General features: G+C 47.0%; 6 protein-coding genes across 6 annotated transcripts; 4 read left to right on the forward strand and 2 right to left on the reverse strand.

The window, feature by feature from the left end:
• Positions 1-3,249: 3,249 nt before the first annotated feature.
• Positions 3,250-4,053, forward strand: PtA15_11A625 (uncharacterized protein; the record flags this gene model as incomplete). The annotated part of the gene is made up of 2 exons (XM_053161553.1): positions 3,250-3,549; positions 3,715-4,053. The coding sequence occupies 2 exons, from the start codon at positions 3,250-3,252 to the stop codon at positions 4,051-4,053; spliced, it is 639 nt and encodes a 212-aa protein (XP_053025488.1).
• Positions 4,054-6,296: 2,243 nt separating this feature from the next.
• Positions 6,297-6,969, reverse strand: PtA15_11A626 (uncharacterized protein; the record flags this gene model as incomplete). Its single annotated transcript, XM_053161554.1, has 3 exons — positions 6,297-6,408; positions 6,477-6,619; positions 6,691-6,969. 3 exons carry the CDS (start codon positions 6,967-6,969, stop codon positions 6,297-6,299), a joined length of 534 nt encoding a protein of 177 aa, XP_053025489.1.
• Positions 6,970-16,424: 9,455 nt separating this feature from the next.
• Positions 16,425-17,623, forward strand: PtA15_11A627 (uncharacterized protein; the record flags this gene model as incomplete). Its single annotated transcript, XM_053161555.1, has 6 exons — positions 16,425-16,505; positions 16,589-16,728; positions 16,813-16,918; positions 17,045-17,221; positions 17,332-17,409; positions 17,549-17,623. 6 exons carry the CDS (start codon positions 16,425-16,427, stop codon positions 17,621-17,623), a joined length of 657 nt encoding a protein of 218 aa, XP_053025490.1.
• Positions 17,624-17,967: 344 nt separating this feature from the next.
• PtA15_11A628 (uncharacterized protein) lies at positions 17,968-19,564 on the reverse strand (the record flags this gene model as incomplete). The annotated part of the gene is made up of 7 exons (XM_053161556.1): positions 17,968-18,134; positions 18,259-18,394; positions 18,464-18,589; positions 18,671-18,807; positions 18,903-18,944; positions 19,020-19,189; positions 19,266-19,564. The coding sequence occupies 7 exons, from the start codon at positions 19,562-19,564 to the stop codon at positions 17,968-17,970; spliced, it is 1,077 nt and encodes a 358-aa protein (XP_053025491.1).
• Positions 19,565-19,661: 97 nt separating this feature from the next.
• On the forward strand, positions 19,662-20,795 carry PtA15_11A629 (uncharacterized protein; the record flags this gene model as incomplete). Its single annotated transcript, XM_053161557.1, has 6 exons — positions 19,662-19,895; positions 19,991-20,098; positions 20,177-20,307; positions 20,391-20,511; positions 20,583-20,672; positions 20,745-20,795. 6 exons carry the CDS (start codon positions 19,662-19,664, stop codon positions 20,793-20,795), a joined length of 735 nt encoding a protein of 244 aa, XP_053025492.1.
• Positions 20,796-21,438: 643 nt separating this feature from the next.
• Positions 21,439-21,911, forward strand: PtA15_11A630 (uncharacterized protein; the record flags this gene model as incomplete). The annotated part of the gene is made up of 3 exons (XM_053161559.1): positions 21,439-21,583; positions 21,669-21,727; positions 21,807-21,911. 3 exons carry the CDS (start codon positions 21,439-21,441, stop codon positions 21,909-21,911), a joined length of 309 nt encoding a protein of 102 aa, XP_053025493.1.
• Between the last annotated feature and the right edge of the window lie 972 nt (positions 21,912-22,883).

Consider the following 22,883-nt stretch of genomic DNA (forward strand, 5'->3'; position numbering starts at 1 on the left):
TATGGCCCCATTCTCCAACGGATGTTTGTTTGCGATACTTTTTGATCAAAAGTTATGTTTTGATGGAGTTTTGAAAGTCGCGAGCGATTTTTATAAATCAACAAGGATGTCTTACCCCTCTGTGTATAACTGTTTTCCCCATCGGCAAAATCTGAAGTTGGTCTTGCCCACTTTTTGTAAATATATAGGTTCCTAGATAAATACATACATGATGAAATCACGCAAATACTTCCTCTGGAAAACTGGGCCAGTCAGACTGTGGGTAAGCTGGTTGAGATCTAGAGACTGAAATTTGTCGAGAGCCTAGAGGAAGTGGCTGGGAAACTCGGCTTGGAGGAGGACGCGACCGTGAAGCGGTTGCAAAATCTTACAGTGACCCAAGGAGCTCGAAGAATTGTGGGCTCGTAGACACAAGCCAGCAGGACAGCCGATCGCGCTACCACACCGAGGCAAACTCCGACTCGGATGACTTCGACATTGCCCGCGCTAACCTGCAGCCCTCTGCAGCCTGTGACTTTTCACAACCCGCACTAGAAGAAGTTGGAATGCCGATCTGCGGGATGGGCGGTTTCCCCAGGTCCCTGCTATTCGGGCGTGGTGTCGGCGAGATCCTCCAGCATCTTCGTGAGGACAGTATGAAATGTTGGTGGTGCATTTTTGCTTGGATTTGGGACTGAAACCCGATATTTTACTCCCAAGAGTATTGCAGTCTTCTGTGAGTATTGTTGCCATTATCGTAATGATAACGGCACCGATTCTGTTATGTTTTGGTTATGCTACCCTTACTGGTAACATAACTTCCCATTGTTGTATTTTCTCTTTTCCGCCGGCCTCCCATCATTGGCCTGCTTAAATCCATCTCCAACGGAGCCGCTGTTGCGCAAGCTGAGTCCAAATTTGGCGGTCCGGAAGGCATTTTTGCCTCCAGCGGAGCCACCAAATAGGCTGCCAAAGTTGGCGGGGGTGGATCAAAGCCGCCCTTGGCTCTAACTTAACTAAGTCCCCCTCTGCGTGTGGCTGGGGGGGGGGGGGGGGGGGGGGCGCCGACCGCAGGGAGGGACTTATACCCAAAGCGGGGGTGCTCGCCTGAGAGCATCGGGCGGAAATCTGGTTGAGATTCAAGAGGCTGTAGCTCGCTCGTTATGCGAGCTACATATGAGGTCCCAAGCACCAATGGACGCGCTTGCATCCTGGCAATCCAGCCATGGTGTCTGTTTTGCAGTTTTCCTTTTTGTTTACTTTTTAATCCCGAGAAACATGTTTGGAGGTTATTGGGGGTAGCGCTGTGTTCCCCTGTTCGCAGTAAAATCCTTTTTGGGCAAATTTAGCCGTTGAGAATGGTAAACACATAATTGAACTGGATGATTAAGCTCAAGTCATGCATACATCCACCTGAGGGCACTGAGATCGATTGCCTGTTGTATTATACAAGAAGCAAACCGGCACCTCAGTCGAAGACAACAAAACATATGTACCGATTTCCATACGTAGAATGGATGGATCATCTCTAGCGATATCAGCACGAATGCCAGAAGAGGCACATGTTGAAAGTACTACATCGCAGCCGGCTAAAGCAAGAGAAAAAGGAAAAAAGAAACCATTACAATTGAGCCCGGAGATAACAAATCTGGAAAACGATAATCTAATCACGAATCAAAGAAACAATATGAAGAACCACCGAAGAAGCTACAGGTTGATACCGTCTGCAACCTCGCCCGTGGCTATCACAGCTTTGTGCTTGCGGGAACGGGATATGGGAAGTCCCGGATCGCAGAGCTATACTTTCACCTGTATGCGCCGGAGAAGAAGCCGGTTGTGCTCGTCCTCAACCCTTTGGACTCGTTAGGCGAAGATCAAGTGAGTTTGTCGGCTTGACAGCTGCCAATTGAAGAGAACTGAGTGGAAATGGTTATGGGTAGGTCCGAGAAAAGACAAAAGCAGGAATTAAAGCAATCAGTCTTGGAAAAATGAAGTTGACGAAGGCTATAGTGGAGGATATAAAAAGAGGAGACTATGCTTTTGTTTACCTGGTTCGTCTTTTTATCGTTCTTCTTCCTTGCTATCTGTTTTCTGATCTGGCTGGGTTTGCAGAGCCCGGAGGTTTTCCTCAACAACCCCCTTTTTACTGAGTTGTACTTCAGCAACGAATTTCAGAGCCGCCTAGTCTTGCTTGTTCTCGATGAGGCACACATGGTGTACGTCTGGGGCCTTGTGGAATCAGGGAAAGCAAAATTCCTTTCGGTACGTGATCGTCTTCAAGATTACGGGATTTTTCGACCATCGTACGGCAAACTCGGAGATCGCTTGATGGCCACAAACGGTGTTCCAATACTGCTATTATCTGCGACCTGTCGTCCGGTGGCCATTGATTCAATTCTAGGGAGCTTGATGCTCAAACCGGTCGATATTACGTTCTTTCGTGGTGAACTTGTACGAACCGAGATCCGAATACTACGATTTTATATGGAATACCCGCTCAAATCTTGCGAAGACCTGTTAAGAATGTTTTCAAAGAAAACTGAGATAAAGGACAAAGATTTACTTCCTACTCTGATCTATTCCGGCACCCGGAAGGCAACCCTAGCTGTAATAAATGTCCTGAATAAAGCACGAGGGAAAAAGAGAGATGCTTACAGTAGCAAAAGCAGCTTTATCAGACGCTAACATGCGTGTACCGGAGACGAAGACAAGATAGATTGTGTTGAAGCCTTTGAAAAAGAAAAGTTTCCGATCTTTTCAAGTACGATGGCCCTCGGCTTAGGTCAGAACTGGAAGAGAGTGCGATGTGTCATACACATGGGTCGGGGCGACCCGTCGACCATTAGCCAGATGATGGGACGTTGCGGACGAGACGGAAGACCTGGACTAGCAATCTTGTTTATGGAGCCGAATAGAAAGAAGGGGAAGAATAGTGTTAAGCAATTTGAACACGGAAAGAAGCAGCTCACCGATGATGATCGAATGGATGCGTATGCCGTGACACCTGTCTGCCTGAGAGTAGCTAACGCAGTGGATAATCTGTATGTTGTGTTTGTTGTTATACCATCATCAAATTTCAGCTAACACCAATTATTGTGTAGTTATGGCTACATACCTGTCTCCAAGGAAGATCCAAACTATCTGAAGGAAAGATCTCGTCACGTGTCCCTCAAGTTTGATCCCTGTGATTGCTCTAACTGCGAGCCAGAGGCTGCGACACAGATACACAATTGCGCACACCTGTTAAGAAAAGATAATTTCGAAGATATTATGAGCAATCCTAGCCGTTTCATGGAGGGTATGCCTGAGTACATCAAACCAAAGAAGAAGAGACATCAGAAAACCAAATACAAGAGCCGTTTCTCCGAATCAAATGTAAAGAAGATCGCCGACGATCTAGTCGCTCATTTTAAACGTTTTTATACCAATATTTTTGGCTCAAAGCCCGAATACAAAGCGGAAAAGTATTTTACCAAGACTGATGCGAAAGCGGTGGCCCAAGCGATTGAATATATCGAAGAACCCAGATTAATTGCAAAGCTTATCGGAGGCAAGTGGTTTGATGACCAGGTCAACAACATGTTTTCTTTTATTGAAGTTTACAAACAATCCGAGTTTTTTGAGAAGATCGTGTTTGAGGTGGAAGAAGGAAAAAGACAAAAAGAAAATGAAGAAGCTGAAAAAGCACGGAAGAAGAAGCAACAAGAAGAAGAAAAGCGTCGGTTGAATGAAAAGAAAGAGGCGGATAGACTGGCCAAACACGCAGAGGATGCAACTGCGTTGGAGGGTTTCAAGCGCGCTCGAGCCGCCGAAGTCATCGAAGCCGAGGAGAGACGCTGTAGAGGAGATCTTCTGACGAGTTCCTCCAATCCTGTCACACTTCAACCAAAAGCAAAGCGGGTCAGATTGTCTCCCGAAGAGAAAAAGAAAAACGATGAGAAAATAAAAGCCGATAAAGCGGCTAAGAAAGCAGAAGATGCCCGTGCGCTAGAAGGTTTCAAGAAAGCGCGAGCTGCTGAAGTGGTGGAGAGACGCGCGAAAGACGGAGAAATCGAGAGCACATCACTCACCTGATGAATCTGAATCATCTGATGTGCCAGATGATTCAGAGGTTTCTTTGGAACTCTTGGACTTGTCGGAATCGTTGGAATTATCGGATGTGCTGGAATTGTTGGACCCATGAGAACTTTCGGAACCGAAATCCATCGCTTGGTCAAACATGTAGGCGGGCTTCAATCGATCGAGTCCACCTTTCCGATTTTTGAAGTCTTCTTTCATTGTACTTATGCCTTCATCGTAAACATCCGAAGTTAATATTGGGATAAAATCGTCGGGCTTCTCCTCGGCCAAGCAGATGTTGTACTGCTTTGCAAAGCTGATAAAAGAGTTCATTGATATGTTAGTGATTTGATTTTGGTGTGATTGTTGAATCACATTCATCCCCGACTCAATGTTCAGTAAATGCATCAGTTGTTTGAGCTGTTACATATTAAATTAAATCAGTGTGGACTTTGATATGTTTGGTCTGAAGATTCTTTGGGACTCAAACTCACAATGGGGATATTGATTGAAAAAACATCCCTTAAGCGTTCAATAACTGTTCCAATGCCCGAGTGATTATAAAAATACTTAAGCCAAAAGTTCTGAACTTCTAGGTAGAAGTCAGTCGCTACAAAATGTCCTTTCCTCCCAGACGGACACAAGAGGAGTGTGGCTTCAATGACTTTCGCTAGTGACTTTGGCAGGATGATTTCGAGTAAGAGAATTAGCTGTGGGAGGTGACGGGAGTAATGGACAAGTTTCTTCAATCCTTGACCCATTACTGCCCATCGTTTCCACATAAAGAGAAGGCGGCCGGTGTCGCCTTCCTTGGTCGCTTGATTGACTTCAATCACCGTCGCAAAGTCCCGGAGCCGCAAGAGAAGGTTAACTAACTTGGTCTGCTTCTTATCAACCGCGTTCTGGAGTGCCTCGCCTGACAAGAAGCGATCGTAGGTCTTATCAATGATCTCCTGGATGTCCAATGGGGACATGGTTGGAAGCGTTTCCGGAAGCGTTTCGCCCTCTTTACCCATGACTAGTCTGTTGAAATCAGGAAATACAATTCATTTAGTAAAGCTCTGGAAAGTGTAAAAAGGGGAAGTGAAACTACTTACAGGATGCAATAGAGCAGATCAGCCTGGTGGATCTTCTCCATATTTGATATCATCAGCGTAAAATCTCGCTTCGTCACGGGTTTGTCAGCCGGGATTCCCAGGGCCTTGAGGATTTGCCAAGCGCCAGTATCTCTTCGATTGGTGTGATCACCCCAGTGATGCAAGAAAATCGCCTGAGCAAAGTTCCACATAGTATGAGCTCCGCCAGGAATTGAAAGAAGATTCGCAAGACTTGTTTGTGAATAGCCGGCTGGGATTCGGAGCTCGCAAAGACTCGAGATGTTCATACAAGTCCCCAGGTCGCCTTCAATGACTTGCAATTTACTAGCAAACTGCTCGGAAGTCAAACCTGCTTGTTCAGCTAGACCGGTGAGGACATCGCCAATGCCTTCAGAGGAATTGTCCGAAGCCATCATGAGCTTCAGCATTCTCAGGTTGGGTTTCTCTGGGCTGACTGGTCGGACCTGCGGTGGGTGATCTACAGGAGACGAGTGTTTGTCATTCGATGAGCCAATATACCAAAGGAAGACGCTAGTTAGCTGAGACTTGAGGGTCGCTTTGAAGTGTTGATCGCTCGCAAGGGTCGGTCCAAAATGGCGCGGCTGAACTTCAAGGTTGATATTTTTTTTGCGTGCATCTTTCAAGGCCGCGAGAGTAAGTTCTGATTGGTCAAGATTACCAAAAAAACTACACGGCAAGCGATGGATATATCCCCACGTCCCATGAAACATCGTACTCGAGTGGCCTACCGACTTCGTGTGGATGGATTGTTGGAAATCCAAGTTGTCAATGCAGATTGATGGCGCAAATACCTTGGAGTTTTCATCGGAGAATCGTTTCTTGATTTTTTCTTCGGCTTCCTTTCCTAGCGATGCGAGTCCAATATGGGCAGTCTTCCGAGAACAAGCCAGGCCAATGTAATTAAGGTACTTGTTTACCCGCTCCGTGACCCCGCACGCGATGAAAAGCAAGCCATTTGTCATTTGAAAACCATTATGGCGCCGGTTTCGTCCAAAAGCAACCATAGAACAGATAGTTCGAGCTATATCTTCGTTTTGTTTCTGCCTTCGAATTTTGGGGTCGGTGCTAGGGCGCAGTATGTTAATATCGACCTCCATTACGTCGTCCTCGGACAAAGCAATTGGAATTTTTGCATTGGGATCAAGTGGTTCGGATGGACTGGGATCGAGGGGTGGTGGATGTGGTGCATCCGGAGAAGGGAGGGGAGGCTCCAAAGGAGGAAGATTGACACAGCTGGTATTGGTATCCTCCTCTTCATCGTCCGAATTGTCCCCAGTGTCAGGTCGGGCTAGCTTATTCATCAGTAAATTGTACAAAAACTTCATCGAATCTGTGATATGATCCGAACGCTCCGCTCGTGCCTCCGGAGTGAAAAAGGCCTCATTCAAATCGTGCGAGCTGTAGTACGAGCCTCTCGGAAATTTCCCAGTCGTTGGTTTCTGCCTGCAAATGATAAGAGTGGCCTGTACAATCCAAAAATCAAACATCTGAGTTCAAAGGAAAAGAAGAGCGGCAGATGGAGGAAATCACATACCTCCTCCATGATGAAGTCATCCCAAAGCTGCTTGCCCTCGCTATACTTCCGTACAACGCGCTTGATTGATTCCAATAGCCTCTTTGTCGAGTCCCAGCCTGGACCCGGTGATCCCCAGAGTCGTCGCTTGCAGATTGAGGCCGCTGATTTTGCATTCAGAAAGTGCTCGAAATAGCTTTTTGGTACCCAGTGGAGCTTTTCGATGAGGTCGGAGATTTGCTTCAGTTTGCTTTCTTCTGAGGTGATATTCGAAGTCGATGAAGTGGTATTTTGAGCCATCGCTGGTGATCCGATATGAATTGTGAGGTAGTGTTGTTTCACAAAGGGAGGTGAATTGTATGGTGTGATCCGAGTCCGGGTATGGGATAGTCCGATCCGAGGGGTATGGAAATTAGAAGAGAGATTGGAGAGAGGGACCGTTGAGTGTTAATTGAGTGTGATCGAAAAAAAGAGAGAGAGGAAAAAGGCCAAACGAAAAAAAGAAGATTATACACATACGCTCAGCCAGCCCAGAGCTCGTAATTTCTTTGAAAATTTTTTGGAAGGAACCCTGATGCTATTGCGATGAGCTGAAGAGCTTGAAAATTCAATGACGTGTATAGCTGCTTAAGTCCCGACAATGGGGGGGGCAGCGTTGAAGCTGCAGGCTGGAAAAATCAAAGTGTGGATTTTCATCCTTTTTTGGTGGGTGCTCTGCCACCCAAACAGTCGCTTTAGGCGTAAGTCCCTCCCTGCGGGAGGGGGTGGCTTTGCCACCAGCCAAACTTAAGCTCCACCCAAATGAGTTATCCCCCGTACCACCACCCGAACTCCGAACTCCGACCTCCCGCATAGGGAGGGACTTTGTTAAGTTAGCCCTTGGCTGCCTCTAAGGATGGCTATAGGGCGGGCCGGCCAACGGGCCGCCCGAACCCGCGCGGGTTTGGGCCGGGCTCGGACACACATTTCAGATAATAATTTAAAATCGGCCCGGCCCGTCCGACCCGTTTAGCAAACGGGCGGCTCGCGGGCGGCCCGCGGGCGCCCGTGGGCCGCCCCCGGTCGGGGGACCGGTGTTCTTCGAAGCGGGACTGGCTGCCGCTGGCAGCTGCAGTGCCACCTCAGCCAACTACCAGCTAGCCATCGACAGTCGACCGGTGACCAACTCACCCCCACGGGCCACAATGGCAAAGAGAAAGACACGCGCACACCCTGGTTTGTCCGAGGAAGCAGGCGAAACTGACAATATCCGCGTCGCCGAGAGATCGGAACCAGAAACTCCATTGACTACGCAGCAGGAGATCAATAGGCAGCCACCTAGAACTGATGCTTCAGCCCCCCAGACACCAGCCCCCGCCGACAGTTTGAGTGAATCACAAGAAACCGCCGAAGGGAGCTTGTTCAAAAAGCGTAAGCTCACCAAATAGCGGGCGGCCTGCGGCCCGCGGGCTGCCCGCCACCCGCCCGTTTAGTAAACGGGTTTGGGCCGGGCTGCGTTCTTGGCTGCACTGGCCCGGCCCGGCCTGTCCGCTAACTTCACGGGCTAGCGCGGGCCGGCCCGCGGACGGCCCGAGCCCGCCCGATAGCCATCCTTAGCTGCCTCCATGAATGCTCTTAGCTCACCGCGCGCTTCTGGTGTTTCTCAGGCGCATAAATCATCAAGCTTATCTAAGCCTTGTCTCCGAAGGAGAGGCTTAAAGTTGGAGGTGTGGCCTGACAAGATTGAGATTTTCATGATATTTCAACGTTTTTTTACTTCAACATGTGCAGCTCCCTCCCTGGCGGGAGGGTGCTCGCGCGAGCATCAAATCATTTCCTTTTCTTTTCTCTCGTCCGTCGGCCTTCCATCATTGGGCACCTTAGCTCACCGCGCCCTTCTGGTGTTTCTCAAGGGCCACGGGGTTAACTTACCGGAAGTCTCCCCTTTGGAGGATACCTGCGGGAATGCGCTACCTCCTCCATTTTCATGAAGGACTTGGTTAGAGTAGTGATTTGATGCATGACAGGCTCCGGCCGTCCCAACTCCTAATTGAGTGTGATGTCATTATCGGCGAGACCCGCCCGGCAACCTAACTTAAGTCCCTCCCGAGGGAGGCCGAAGGTCTTTCTCTGGGAGCGCCTCCACCTTTGGGACCTAGATAAGTTAGCCCGGCAACACCAGCCAAGTTCTCGTGTACGGTATAAACTTCTGATGCACATGAGTGACTTGGATTGCGAAACAGGTTCTGGCAGGCAGGAAAAAACTCTGACCCACAGCCGATCAATCATTCATAAGTTTAGTCACGCTCGAAGCACAAACTTAACTTTATTCACTTTCGAGAGTACTTCATTTGCCAGAGCTCTACTCTTCCGTTGATTGATACTGTTACAAGTCTCGATCGTGCTACGCGGCACTGAAAGTCTAAGGCCATCTGCGGACGTCCCGTTCTGTTTGGGGCTCGTCGGCTACATGACGAACTTGGCGACTGCGCTCATTGAAAGCATTGTGGAATGCTTGATTCTTGACAGCTTTGCATTGGACAAAGTCAAAGCCTACGAAAAAAATCCGGAAATACTGTAGGTTCGCGACATATTCGACTTCAAGTTCAACCTTAAATTCTTTACCGGTCTACCGTCGGCCGGGTCCTTCCCGTTGTCTTGTCACGATCAACGTCCCAAACGATTTATGTGGACTGTTTCAAGCATCCTTCAGCTTGATCAGAGAAAGGGAAAGGTGAAATCTTAAAGCGATTCTAATTTGACTTTGGCCGACCTGATCAAGTAAAGCTGGCATGCCACTACGTATTCCTTGACAGGTTGTAGTGCCATTATCGGAAGCTAAATTTAACCAGGCCGGATGATCGCGGGTCGGTATCTGGCGGAGCCACCATACACTGAATCGATGAATGACCGCATGTGTGCAACGAAGCTAGAAAGATTATAAAAGCTGACGTGTTTGCACTCTTCTGGATTTTTTCCATCGCCTCTTCTTCAAAAGGTGAATCAGGCAATTCCTAAGGATTCCCAGAACCTCAGAACCACATCTTTCCTTTCACAATAGCCACTTCGACCGTTCAACTTTTCCGTGTACGTGACACTCTTGCCTAAGGATCTGCGACTTATCCTAGCCGGGCATAGATAGTCCGTGATTATTTTATCACGATATCTTGTCCTAAATATAATACATGGAGCAGTAGCGCTGATTGAATGACAATTGACCTTCAAATAGACGCCTCTCAATAGCAAGACACCTTCCAACGCGACAGGATAAACTACTCCACCTTGGTAGCTTCGAAAGCGCGTATTTGTACCTTCTTCGAGTGCTTTCAAGGTGTGTCAAAATGACTCGTATCTTCTCGTGACTTTCAAAAGAAAGGTTCAACTTCCACTCATTCATCTTTCTCCTTCCAATTTGTTAGCAACGAAGTCTCCATACCCACGATGAACAGAATTTCAATCGTGCTGACGTGTGTCTTAGTTATGGCCATAGTCGGGGGCATTGAGGCGGGCTGTGGGACCAAGTTTGCCACTGGTTGGTGCACAGATTGTGGAAAAACGGACGAGCGACTAGATCGTGGCTGGGTAACTTGGGGGGAGTGCGATGTGGAGGGCTGTGATTGTATGGCAGATTTGGCTAAGCAGAGAGGGGCACCATTTGGGCAGCGGTTACATCTAAAGATACGGTGCTCACGCTGCAATACTAATTATAAACAGAGGTACAATAACTTCCAAAGAGCAGGTATGCAGAGTTGCATTGATGAAAGCCGCGGGTATTTTACTGACTGGCCTAGATTGTTTGGAACGAATAGAGGAACCATACAATTACAAGTTGGATTAAAAAAAGACCTCGACCCCCTAAGCAACGCAAGAATAAAAAGAAGGCTAGTTTTTTTTCTTTAAAACCTACCGCTCTCTTTACTTCATTCTTGCACTATCTCTCAGATCCCTTCAATTTATATTCTACATTGGGATCTTACTTTCCATTTCCATGGAAGCCCAAATGTTAACACATTTTTTGCCAGAAGCGTTTGTGATGTCCTATTCTCACTCTACACGGGTTAGATATTGTATATACTTTTGCCACAGGTATTAACTGTGCGCAATGTTACATCACTTGCAAACTCCCCTTAAACACCAAGCCAGCATCAAGGAATTCACTATTTGACCACTGCTGAGGATTGGTCATCTTGCTGAAAAGCAGGCTGAAGCATTGGGATGGTGCTCTTGATTTGAAAAAATGAAAGCATTTGAGGATTAATTCTACCGCAAGGAAAAACAATCCAGACTCCGACTTGATAAATGTGAGTTGTGTATTAGTAAGCCTCGCCCTTAGGCTTTGAGATGTGTTGATCACATCATTTATTATGTAACAATTTGATTCACAATAGAGTACAGGAAAACTTGTGGGGACAGGAGACAAACCTAAAGAACTGCAGAAAAAGAGTTCACCGAGAAATTCCCGGAGGGGGAAAGCCTTTTCCCATTGGGTCCTTTAATGTTACCTGGGGACATAATGCAGAGCCAAAAGAGGAGGATTTTTTTCTCCTTATTTTTTATTTTTCATTGATTAACATGGAAACAGGGGAGACTTCAGCATTAAAGGGGGGATAGCTTTATGAGAGGTAGCACGGGCTTTCATGTAAATTTCACAGATTGTACACTCATGGTTTCTAGATCCTGGAGTGGAGATCCAGAACTCTTCCACATCCTGCAAATTGCAATCTACCATATAGAATCCAGAAAGGACATAACTCCAGACCTTAGATCCCATCTTTATCTCCATAAACTTGACCGTAAGTTAAACCCTCATTCATCTCTATGTTTTCCAATTTTAACAGTGTCCCATGGGATCAAGTCTTGTATGAATATCATGCTACCAGGATCAAGATTTGTTGTGCTTGTGTGTCAGGCTGCAAAAGAGCAGATACTAAATATAACACATTTTGCACAAGTTTAACTTTCACAGTTAAAAGAAGAAAAATAAAATAATAGAGCAGTAATTTATATCCTCCTGTTTACTATTTTCATTGGAAATAATCAGTGATAAATTCTTCTCCAAAGATTTGAACCGTAGATTGGGTATCAAGCTGTAAGACTCCAAAATGGAGACCTCACTAGATTGGGAAAATTTTACGGGAAAAGGGCCACTGAGCAGGTCTAGAACAAATGTAGTCTTGGATTACATCTAGTGCATGAGCAATTTCAGAACAATCTCTATGGTCAGATCTATGTACAGTAATGAGAAAAGGGAGGGGAAGTGTCAGCCATTGCAACGGTGGGCCAGCTACGCTAACCGTAGCGTTAGCGTGGCGTAGCGTAGCGGAATTCGGCTAAATTTTAGCGTAGCTTTAGCGGAATTGCGCTTTTCTGCGCTAACGCTACACGCAAAGGGTGCACAGCTAATTTAGCTGTTAGCGTAGCGTTAGCGCAGATGCGCGCAATTGCGCTAACGCTACACACGCAGGGCGCAAAAGAGCGCGCGCTACGGTGCGCCACAGTGCTTTTAGCTGAAAAAAGGCCTTTTTTTCCGCTAAAAGCGCTGTAGCGCAGCGTAGTGACTGTAGCGGCGCGCTAACACTAACAAACAATTGGCGCGCTGTTAGCGCCGCTGAAACTTAGCGCAGCGTAGCGGCGCTAACAGCGCGCTGACGCTACTCAAAATGGGCTGGCGCTTTTTGCCGCTACGCTAACACTAAGTGGCCCTGTAGCGTAGTGTAGCGTAGCGGCCCACCGTTGGCCATTGGCTAGTCCAGACAGTGCCAACGCTGACACAACACGCGCCACAGAAGACGGGTGCGCGCCAAATGCTATTCAGGGCACAAGACGCACCACAGTTGACGCGCGCGCATAAGCGCAAATAACCTGGGGATTCAACCACATGTGAATCCCTGCTGTTGGTTGTCACACTTGGCTAGGTGATTCTCACCAGTTGTTGAGCTTGAGTGAGCTGTTGGTTGTCACGCTTGGCTAGGTGATTCTCACCGGTTGTCGTGCTTGAGTGAGCACAAACACACAAATGTTCTACGCGTGGATTGTTATCAAACAAGAAGACCGCGAGGACATGAAGCCTATAGTACACTACGTGTTCAGTTTCCTAGGCTATAAAGACCTGGGACGTCCAAGCAAAAGGAGGTTCCTCAGATTATATTTTAGATTACTACGCCCGTCTACCTTGTTTGATACAAACGACTGGGGCTTTTATCTATACATATCTCATTTCCCTTTATACCTTCAAGACCTCTCCTCCTTGCCTCCCTTGAATCCGCCTCCGCCTCCACTTCCCCTTCCGCCGTCACCTTCGCCGTCAACTGCTCTCCTTTTCTCCCTAGCTTCTTTCACTCGCTACCTTACCAGGTAAGCTAGAGTTTTCCGTTACAAACCTTTTCAGGTTCAGGTACGGCTTAGCTCTACCAGCCCCTCCACAGGAGGCGCAGCTTTCTCCTCCTGCGCCGCGGTCGAGTTGAGTGTGTTTTCCATTTTAGGAACTCACCAATTGTTCTGTTCTATTCAGGGCGTCGTCACTTTAGAGATGCAGTGCCAACACTGGGTCGCTACGCTAACCATAGCGGTTAGCGTAGCGTAGCGCAGCGCGAATGCGCTATTTTTTAGCGTAGCGTTAGCGCAATTGCACGCATATGCGCTAACGCTACGCGCACGCGGTGCGCAGCTATTTTAGCTGATAGCGTAGCGTTAGCGCAGATGCGCGCAATTGCGCTAACGCTACGCATGCAGGGCGCAAAAGAGCGCGCGCTACGCTGCGCTACAGCGCCTTTAGCGGGAAAAAAGGGCTTTTTTTCGCTAAAAGCGCTGTAGCGCAGCGCAGCGTAGCGCAGCGTAGCGTAGCGTAGCGTAGCGACTGTAGCGGCGCGCTAACGCTAACAAAGAATTGGCGCGCTGTTAGCGCCGCTGAAAATTAGCGCAGCGTAGCGGCGCTAACAGCGCGCTAACGCTATGCAAAATAGATGGGCGCTTTTTGCCGCTACGCTAACGCGTAGTGCTGAAATAGCGTAGCGTAGCGTAGCGACCCAGTGTTGGACGCACCCTGACAGGAAGAGAGAAAGAGAAGTGTTGGGCTCAACTAGCTCAGGAGAGATGTCAGAACAATATTAGGGGGTTTCAAACATTGTGCAGGTCCTGTTTCAGGAACCCCCAATTCACAAAATCAGGGCACCTGCAGCACACCCACCCAATTTTACCCAAGAAACATACAGAAATAATTTGAAAATTCATTTTGCAGGAACTTTGTTTTCCTGAATTGGGGTTCCTGAACTGGTACCTGCACCATGTTTGAAACCCCCTATGGGCTGAGCTAGGAGCACTGTGAAAAAAACTCAAAAAAACTGCTGCCATTTGACATGCAATATTACAAAGGTGCCTTTGTAATATTGCATGTCAACTGACAGCAGTTTCTTGATTTTTTTTTACAGTGGAGGGAAAAGGGAAAGTCTGGACCAAATACAGGTCTATTTGGGATCCTGTGCTCCTTCTTGTGAAACCCCCAAGGCAGGGGGTTCAGAAAGGTGGCTTTGAATTCAATTTGAGAATTCATAAGAAGCCTTCTAATACTATCATTCCATTTTATCCATTCTGTATTCCTTTTCATCACATTTCATTCAAAAAAATATTCAGAACCATCTGATCATTAACTTTCCCCATTATTTGTAGAGATCCACTCATATTTGTGCAATCTTATTCTTCTTGCTTAAATTTTCCTATTCCTTTATGCATGATTGACATGGCATTTATATATTTTATATATTTTTTACTTTTTTATCTTGTTAATAATTTTTATCACATCTAAGATCTTTGTTACTACTGAGTTAAAACTGGCAGATGGGAGTGGGGGTGGTTTTACATTTGACTAGAAGCCAAGACGGCTTTGCTACTGCAAATCCAAAGTTCATTTTCTCTGCCAACTGTGTTTAATTCCTACATTAAGTTAAAAATCTAAGTAGCATAATACAATACAACTTAAAGTTAAAATGGCATTTGACCAGGATCACACAAGCAAGTATCAACTCCTCTACAAGGTTTCCAAAGTTTAACCTGACAATTCCTGGCCAATATGGGCAGTAAACCTATGCTTTCTACCAACACACCAGTGGCCACCAAATCCCAAACTGATGATTTACACGTAGTATACTCAGTGAACGTTCTTGAAAACAACTCAGAATTGTGGGATTTATCATTTTGAAGTTGGCTTGGTGAGGAAGGCAGGCAAAGAGGGGAGGATCAGCAGGAAGGAGCCCAAACAGAGCTTGTGCTTGAGCTTCTTGCAAGCCATATGCTATGTAGAAAAATTTATGTTTGAGTGGTGTGAAACCCCCAAAAAATTAGGATAGAGATGTGGGAGGGGAAATAGTCAAATATACTACTAATAATGTAGAAGAGGCTACAGGTGCTGGTGAGGCTGCCCTATTGACTAATGCTGATGTAGAGAGGGTTAAAATAAGAAAAAGAAAAGGTGTGGTTGAAGATATCTTTGACTTATGTGGCTTTAAAACTAGTTAAAGGCAAAGAGATATAACATATCTCTATATGCTGGTAGATATATTTCTTGATAAAAAGGAAATAGTTGTCCTAGGTGGAGGAGGCAAGTACCATAGGCACCTGGGGTGGTCAATTTAATCCTGTGGGTGGTCAAGGATCAATCAAGGTTTGTGCATTGACATTATGGAGCTCCTACAGTGTCAGACTGTAGGTAGAACAGTGAGGGGAAAGTGCTTTATAGCTGACCTTGCAAGTGTTATTTCACAAGCTTTTTTCATGATTTTATTTTACATGTGTTTTGAATCAAAAAAATCAGCCCTGCAAAATAATCCTTGTCACTTTGTCAAGGATATTTTTGAGCAGGATAGTCACAGTCAATGTCATGGCAACAAAATTTGTACATTGAAGTTCACATCCAGAGTTGTGATCAAGATGAATCAAACAAAACATGTTAACAGAGATATTTTTATCTGCTGAAATTGAGTTTAAGATCATTTTGCAACAACTTCACCTACAGCTACCCTTGTACGGGGAAGAAACTTGAAGAAAGAGTTACAACTGACATTGAAACCAAATCAGACCATTTGACTGATAAAATTACGGTCTCTAAAGACTTCCACACATTCCCCCCTGGTGCTTCCTGGACAATTCAAACAACTGTTCCTTTTTTGCTTGTTGCTGTGGCACAGCTGGAGGGTCATCCATAGGGCCTTTGGGCCTTTGGGGATTTTTCAAATGGATGTGTGTGTTGTGTAAATTTTTTCTGCTTTGTGTTAAAAAAGACACCCCAAAACTTAGATCTGGGGTTCCACATTTGTGTGGATGTAATAAACCTGGATTTGGGGCATCACCAATAGAACTTCAGAATATCCAAAGGTTGTGTTGAGGCTGTCGGAGCCAGGTTGGCTGAGCACAACCCAGTTTCTGAAAAAAAAAAGATTGGGGACGCGAGGGAATTGGTCTAAACGCTGTGAAGCAAAACAGGAGCTGATTGTAGAGGAGCCAGATCGGAAAAGACGCGTTTGTCTCTGCACTGCTGGGCTCCTCTACTCTAGGAGGGCCTGAACGGAGACGCGGGGGGGTTGGGTTGGGGCATTGGGGCCGACCCGGTCGACCCGCCGACTGTGTACCACCACTCCAGAGTCCACCGCACCATCTGCAAACTTGAAAACTTGAGCAGCACGACCACCAGCGCCTACCTACATAGATCGAACCAGCTTGTTGGACCGGGACGATCGCCGCCGTCAAAAAAAACATAACAGGATCCGGCGAGAGTTACATGAGTGATGGCGCCGGCCGGACAGACTAAGCCGACGAGCGAGAGCGCTTTCCGGGCCAACATGAGCGGCTTCAAGTGGGCACGAGGTGTAAGAAACTTGCTCTCTTTCTGGATTTCAAACCAACCGGGAAAAGTAGTCTACAGATATTGACATCTACTCGTCCCCACCAGATCACAGACGACTCATCAAATCTTCAGCCCTCCTCGTCGTCGTCTTCTGGACCTGGATCGAACCCGTTCTCGAGATTCACAAGTTCGATCTCTGGATACGTGCCTCTGCGAAGTAACGAGCGGAGTAATGAAGAAGAGGCGTCAGCCCTCCTCCCTTCAAAAAAAAAACAATACCTTCATGGTTGAAGAACACTGATTATTTTTGATGGACTCGTCGATCACAGTTATTACGCTCTTTCGAGATGGGAACGGACGATTGGGTTTTTGATGTGCACGACGGGAGCGATGATTTGCTTCATAATTTCGTTTTTCACCTTACCATTACTAGCCGTTTTGAGTCGCCAAATCTTCCATCCATCCATTCTCAATCCCACCCAATCATTTTCCGGACTCAAGACAGAAGAATACGAACTGACAACCTACATGTTGTTTTTCAAAAAAAAAAAATGGAGTTAGATCAAGCCCCGGAAATTCGCCGTCTCTTTCTCCCTAGGCTCGATCCTCTTCATGATCGGCTTCATGGTCCTCCAAGGACCCGTCCAACACCTCAAACACATCTTCTCAAGAGACCGACTACCCTTCACGGTCTCTTATCTAATTAGTCTATCTGGCACTCTATACTTTGCGATCGGAGTCCGTCCCTTCTACTTCAAAATTCCCTCCCCCCAAAAAAATACCATCCATTAACTGTCATCAAGCTAATCCTCCTTGTTCTTTCCTCATCGCCCATCAAAATTTATCAGCTTCACTCGTACTTAGGAACACTGATATCTGGACTAATTCAAGTAGTCGTGCTAATCGTCTATTTTGTCGCGTATTTCGTACGTCATCTATCCAGGCTTCCATTTCCATATCCAAAAACGGACTTCGCCCCAAACCAACAGCTCTAAATTTCCTTAACACCTGATCTTTACTCACGATTCATTGACCCCTTATTGTTATTTTGGTACATTCCTATAGCCCGGCGGCTTGACGACCTTGAGGTTCATGGGAAGTATCGGGATGAGAGGAGCTTCAAGCTACTTGCCGGTCTGAAAGCTGCTCGTTCGACAAAAAAAATGTATCATGTAATAAAAAAAAAAAAAAACTTAAACGATGTTTTCTCTTTGCATTCAAAAATTCAACAAAGGATCATTGGAAGACAAAAAATGGGCCATTTTAGTGGGTCCACCCAATTCTGCAAGAGTTATTTCTGATTCCTTGCGGAGATGAGACATTATTTTGCCTACTGCATAAATGGGTTGCACAAAGAACCATTGCCTTTGGCCGCCAAACTTGTTGATAACTACCCCGTGATGAGACGATGCCAACAAATAATGAATCAATTGAAGCTTCAATCGATGTAGGCGAATTTGACATGGGTATTGGGGATGATCAAACTAGGATCTGTGGGGAGATGAAGCGTTAGTCCCGAGGGGAGATGAAGCGATAGTCCCGTTCGCAGATTTCGTTCTAGCTTTCGGTTTTTCCATTAGGAAGCGCTTGAGACTAGACATGGGAAACTTTGTGCGACAAGTCGAGCAGACTGGAGTAGGAGTACAAAATACTGTTGTTTGTTTGTTTGTTTGTTTGTTTTTGGTGGAGCGATGGTGGGAATCGTCAATTTTGGGTGCCGGCAGGGGTGTGAGGAGGATGGTGTGCTGAGAACAGATAAGGTAGAAGGGACTGACTAGAAAGGCATACTGAGCATACATATCCCACATCGATAATCTCACGATGACAGAAACAAGCAGCTCGGAAATCGACCTCCTCATGTCTCGGTAAGTTGAGGAATTTGCGGGCGGCCAAGCCAGGCAAAAAGATCATCTAGAAAGTTAAGCAAAGTGAGGAAAAAGTCGCTGGGGGAAGTTGAGGTGGCAAGCAGGAGGAACAGACTGTTAGGTATTGGAGGATCGCTTTAGGTTTCTCGACTTGGTAGTAAATTCCATCGGTTAGATGGGCTGCTTGTTGTAAGAAGACCGCGTTTTCCTTCGAGATCTTACAGACGTCGATCGGGATTGTCTAGGGAGAAGGGTCGGGAGAAAGCGAGAGATGGAGGTGAGTGAGAGAATAAAAAAGAATTGAGGGACGGGAACCACTGACGGCCTTCTGGGCTGAGAAGATGCAATTCATCATGGGGATGTACTGTCCAGGCGCGTCGGGAGAGACGCTGAGGATCAAGATCCTAGCCTTGAGAGAATCCTTCTTATTCTCGTTATCCCGAGCAAGCCGATTGATATCTAAATCCTGATCGGAAACAGGCGCGACGTTTAAGAGGAGCGCTCTAGTTCGAGAATCAGAGAGACAGGGAGAGAAGACTGAGCCGCTCACGCACGACAGAGTGATTTGGCAAGCGCCCTGACGATCCCCGGTTGTTCTGTTATGACGAGAAAGAAGAAAAGATCGGCTGAGGATTGAGAACACAAGAAGCTGGCTGTTTGTCAAGGCTCACTTCCGGCGATCGAATCGGATTGGGTTAGACTGGCGAGGTGCTTGACCCCGTTAGCGACCGAGTCGTTGAGGATCCGGAAGCTCTGGTAGGTGTTTGCATCGCGTGAGCCGGCGGGTTGCTTGGAAGATTTAGTGATCGGCTTCGCTTGGAGTGAAGAGTAGAGTAGTTCACTGCGAAAAAGCAAAACAATCCCGAGTGAGATGAGGAGGGCAGGCTTTATTTTTGGAGTGTATTTGTTTGTTTTACCTTGATCCAAGAGTTGCACCATAGACTGCGATCGCATTCTCGTGCCTCAATGCCAGATGAGAGTTTGCAAAGATCAGGAAGCTTTCGATGACTGAGACCAGACTGGCTGCCGAGGATGTCTCCTCTGGTGGGTGTCCACCCAGTTGGCTGTGGGATTCCAGGTCGGCCCATGCTAAGGGGTTCAGGTCGAGCTGCGAAGAAGCTTCCTCGGGAGTCAGCCCAGAGTATGCGTCCCCTGCTGGGGAGAGTGGATAGCTTACGATGACTGTGAGTAGGTCTGCTGGGTCGTTGGTGCTCATTTTTTTGGCTGCTCCACCGAAAATCTCTGGAAATGGATTAAGCTGCAACCCGGTCCCCCGGGGGGCACAGCCCACCTTCCGGGGAACACCACACCCGATGACGCTCACTCCAGCAGTTTCACCTTCCAACTCACCAGAAACAAGGCAGAACTTCGAATTCCAGCCTCCAGAATCAGATCGACACGATGGCGGTAAGCGCATCTCTGCTCCTGGCCAGTGTCCGATCCGTAGAGGGCTGACGACCAACGATGGGTTTTATTTCTTGCAGCTCTACAATTGGATGGTCTTTTCGCTCCTGATCGTCGAGATCGTCACCTTCATCATCCTCGTTGTCAGTATCTCCCAAGACGTCCAATCTGATTTCCTGGCCACCATCATGACGAGTGATTCATTTTACCCGCCGCTGATCGGTCTATGTATTCATAGATGCCCCTACCTTTCACCTGGCGCCGAGTCCTCTTCCGATTCCTTGCCACTTCTCCACTGGTCGCCAAGCTCCAATACGCTCTCAAGATCCTCTTCATCTTTGTCACCGTCAGTTAATTTTACTTGCGTCCCTAATAGATCTACTGCAGGACTGACCCTCCATTTCTTCTGGGGTGTGATGATCAGGTCTTGTTTGTGGATTCGGTGCAGAGGATGATGAAGATCCATCACGAGGGTGAGGCGGCTAAGGAGCAGGGTGCTGGTGTCGGGCGAGACTTACGGAGCGAGACGGATTGGAGGAGCCGTAAATTTCTAAGGTGAGCATTGCCATCTTGGCTGAGCATGCAGACGATGATCACCAATCTGATTCGCTGGGATGGCTTTTTATTTATTTATTTAGCGAGAGGGACATGTACATGCGAGGCTTTACCTTGTTCCTGTCACTGATCCTCTCCCGCACGTTCGCCCTCATCCTCGACCTGATCAAAGCTCAAGAAGACCTCGCCACGCTCAAGAAACAGGTAGATCCCCCCTCCAGCCCTCTTTCTGATCGGTTTGGCTGTCTCTGAATCCAGTCTGGCCCGCTCCACAGGCCGCTGGACAATCGCGCGAGAAGGGATTCTCGGAGGAGGTAGAGAAAAAGTACAAGCAACAGATCAAAGACCTCCAAGGAGAACTCGACGTGAGCTGTCCTCCTGATAACTTATCCTCACCCAGCCCTGAACTGACGATATCTTTCCCCTCCCCCGTTCAGACCTTGGCCAAACGGGTCGATGGGCCGGGCGCAAACAAAAAATCAAGCTGATTGTGACGATCAGACAAATCTCAGCCGAATCCCTCCGTTGGCTTGATTGCAGTAATGTAGCACGCTCAATGATTTCTCTTCAAAATAAATGAAAAACATATATATCAATTGCAATCTTAACCCTTCTCCGCTGCGTGCTTCTCCACAAGTGCTTATTGAGGTGGTAGTGGCTGGGACACATCCCCCCAAGTATCTCTGAGAGTACTCCTGGATGTTTCTCCGGGCTAAGAAATGGTCTTGCCTGAGCCTCAACACGCCACACTGAGCGGCAGTCAGTGCTTGGTCTGGGGTGGAGCTCATGGGAATGCAGGCCTCTTTCCAGACCGTCATCAGTTAAATCTGCAGCCCCAGTGGCTCCAGATCTGGTTCTGCATGGTCCAGACCAACCGACCAAGGTTTTGGACGATCGTTCTGAAACTTTCAGCCGGCTGTGCCCTGACCGTTACGGAATTCTTGGCTGGAAGTGGACATGTGCAATTTGCAGATCGAAGGCTTAGTAAACCCGCACGATGATTGCCAGTCGTCACCCCCGATGACGTCACTGCCGGAGGTGATGTCATCTTCTCTTTAAAAGACCGACTCGACCACCAAAAAAACCCACACCCAACATCATCCGCAACATAAAATACTTAATCCTATCAGCATGTTCGCCAACCACCGCTCGCTCGGAAGACTCGCCCTCCGCACTCCTGCTGCCGTGGCCACTGCGCATGGCGCCCGTCGAGCGATCCATGCCGGACGAGTGGCCTATCTCCCCACCGGGCAACACGTGGCTGCCGATGGCGAAGGTAAGCTCCCCTGCCCGCTTGGAACTGGATTGAACCCGAACATTCGAGCAGATACCTGATGACCACCAAACTATGCACCTTGCAGAGCTCAAGGCGGAACACGATAAGCATATGAAGAGCGGGAACAAGGACTGGAATGAAAAGGTATGTTTCTCGCTATCAACAGCCGACTTAGAGCCAGAGAACGAAGGCTGAAGTGGTTGTTGCATGGGTAACCGCATAGTTGGCTACCCATTCCGAAGCCGGTATCCGTGCCGAAAAAGACACCCGCAGTGCCGCTGCATTGCAAAAGGACACCGTCAAAGACTCCAGCCATGGACGCAACTAGAAGAGCCCAGCTTGCTATCGAGGCTAACTTGTCAATGATCTGATACACTCACTCTGATTCGCCCTCCATCGAGCTGCGAGAGCCTCGAACTTAACTACTTCGTACTAAAACACACTTCGCTGTTCTGTGTCCAAAGATTACATGCATCCATGTTACTTACATCTAAATGATTTCAAAAGCAATCCAGCAACCTGCTCAAGCGTTGCTATCAATGTCTCTCCAGTATGACTGGGCGACATCAGCCACCAAAATGACCTATATGCGCCCATGATAAGTTACACTATCCAGGTCCCTTAGATTTCATTTAGTTATCCAGTCCTATGTGGTGTGAAAAACAACATAAATAGAATCTGTGGGTGTCAAAAGAAAGCTTGAATGTTTCCTAAAAGGAATTCTTCCACAAAACTCCTGTTTTTGATTTTGAAACACCACTTTTGTCATCAAAAATTAGTTATCTAGCCTAAGCTACCCAGATAGTCATTTTTGGTCTTAAAAATGATATTTCAACATGAAAAATAGCAGTTTCTTGGAGCAAATTAGGGCTCATCTTGTCAAGCAACCTTCAAGCTTTCTTATGACACCCACAGATTCTATTCATGCTGTATTTCATACCACATAGGACCTGATAAATAAATGACATCCAAGCAACATTGATAGCATAACTTCCCATTGTTCCTCCTAGCTCAGCAGACCCAACCCCAACTGACTTTCTCTCTGAGCTAGGTGAGCTTTCCAATCTTTTCTCTTTCCCTCTTTCTATTTTGTCTAGTCTTCTATATAGCAGGGAACCAAAACTAACTAACTGTTGTTAACTCTATGTTGTAAAAGTGTGTATGTATTTGGTAAGTTTAGTTTATGAGTCTGTTGAGCGAGGCTACCAGACAAATATTGATAATGATGTGTATGTATAAAGATGATAAGATAATGAGATGATAATTGAGAATATATAATGTGAGTGAGTGTGAGTGAGTG

This window comes from Puccinia triticina, chromosome 11A (assembly GCF_026914185.1).
Source record: "Puccinia triticina chromosome 11A, complete sequence".
Classification (NCBI taxonomy): Eukaryota; Fungi; Basidiomycota; class Pucciniomycetes; order Pucciniales; family Pucciniaceae; genus Puccinia; species Puccinia triticina.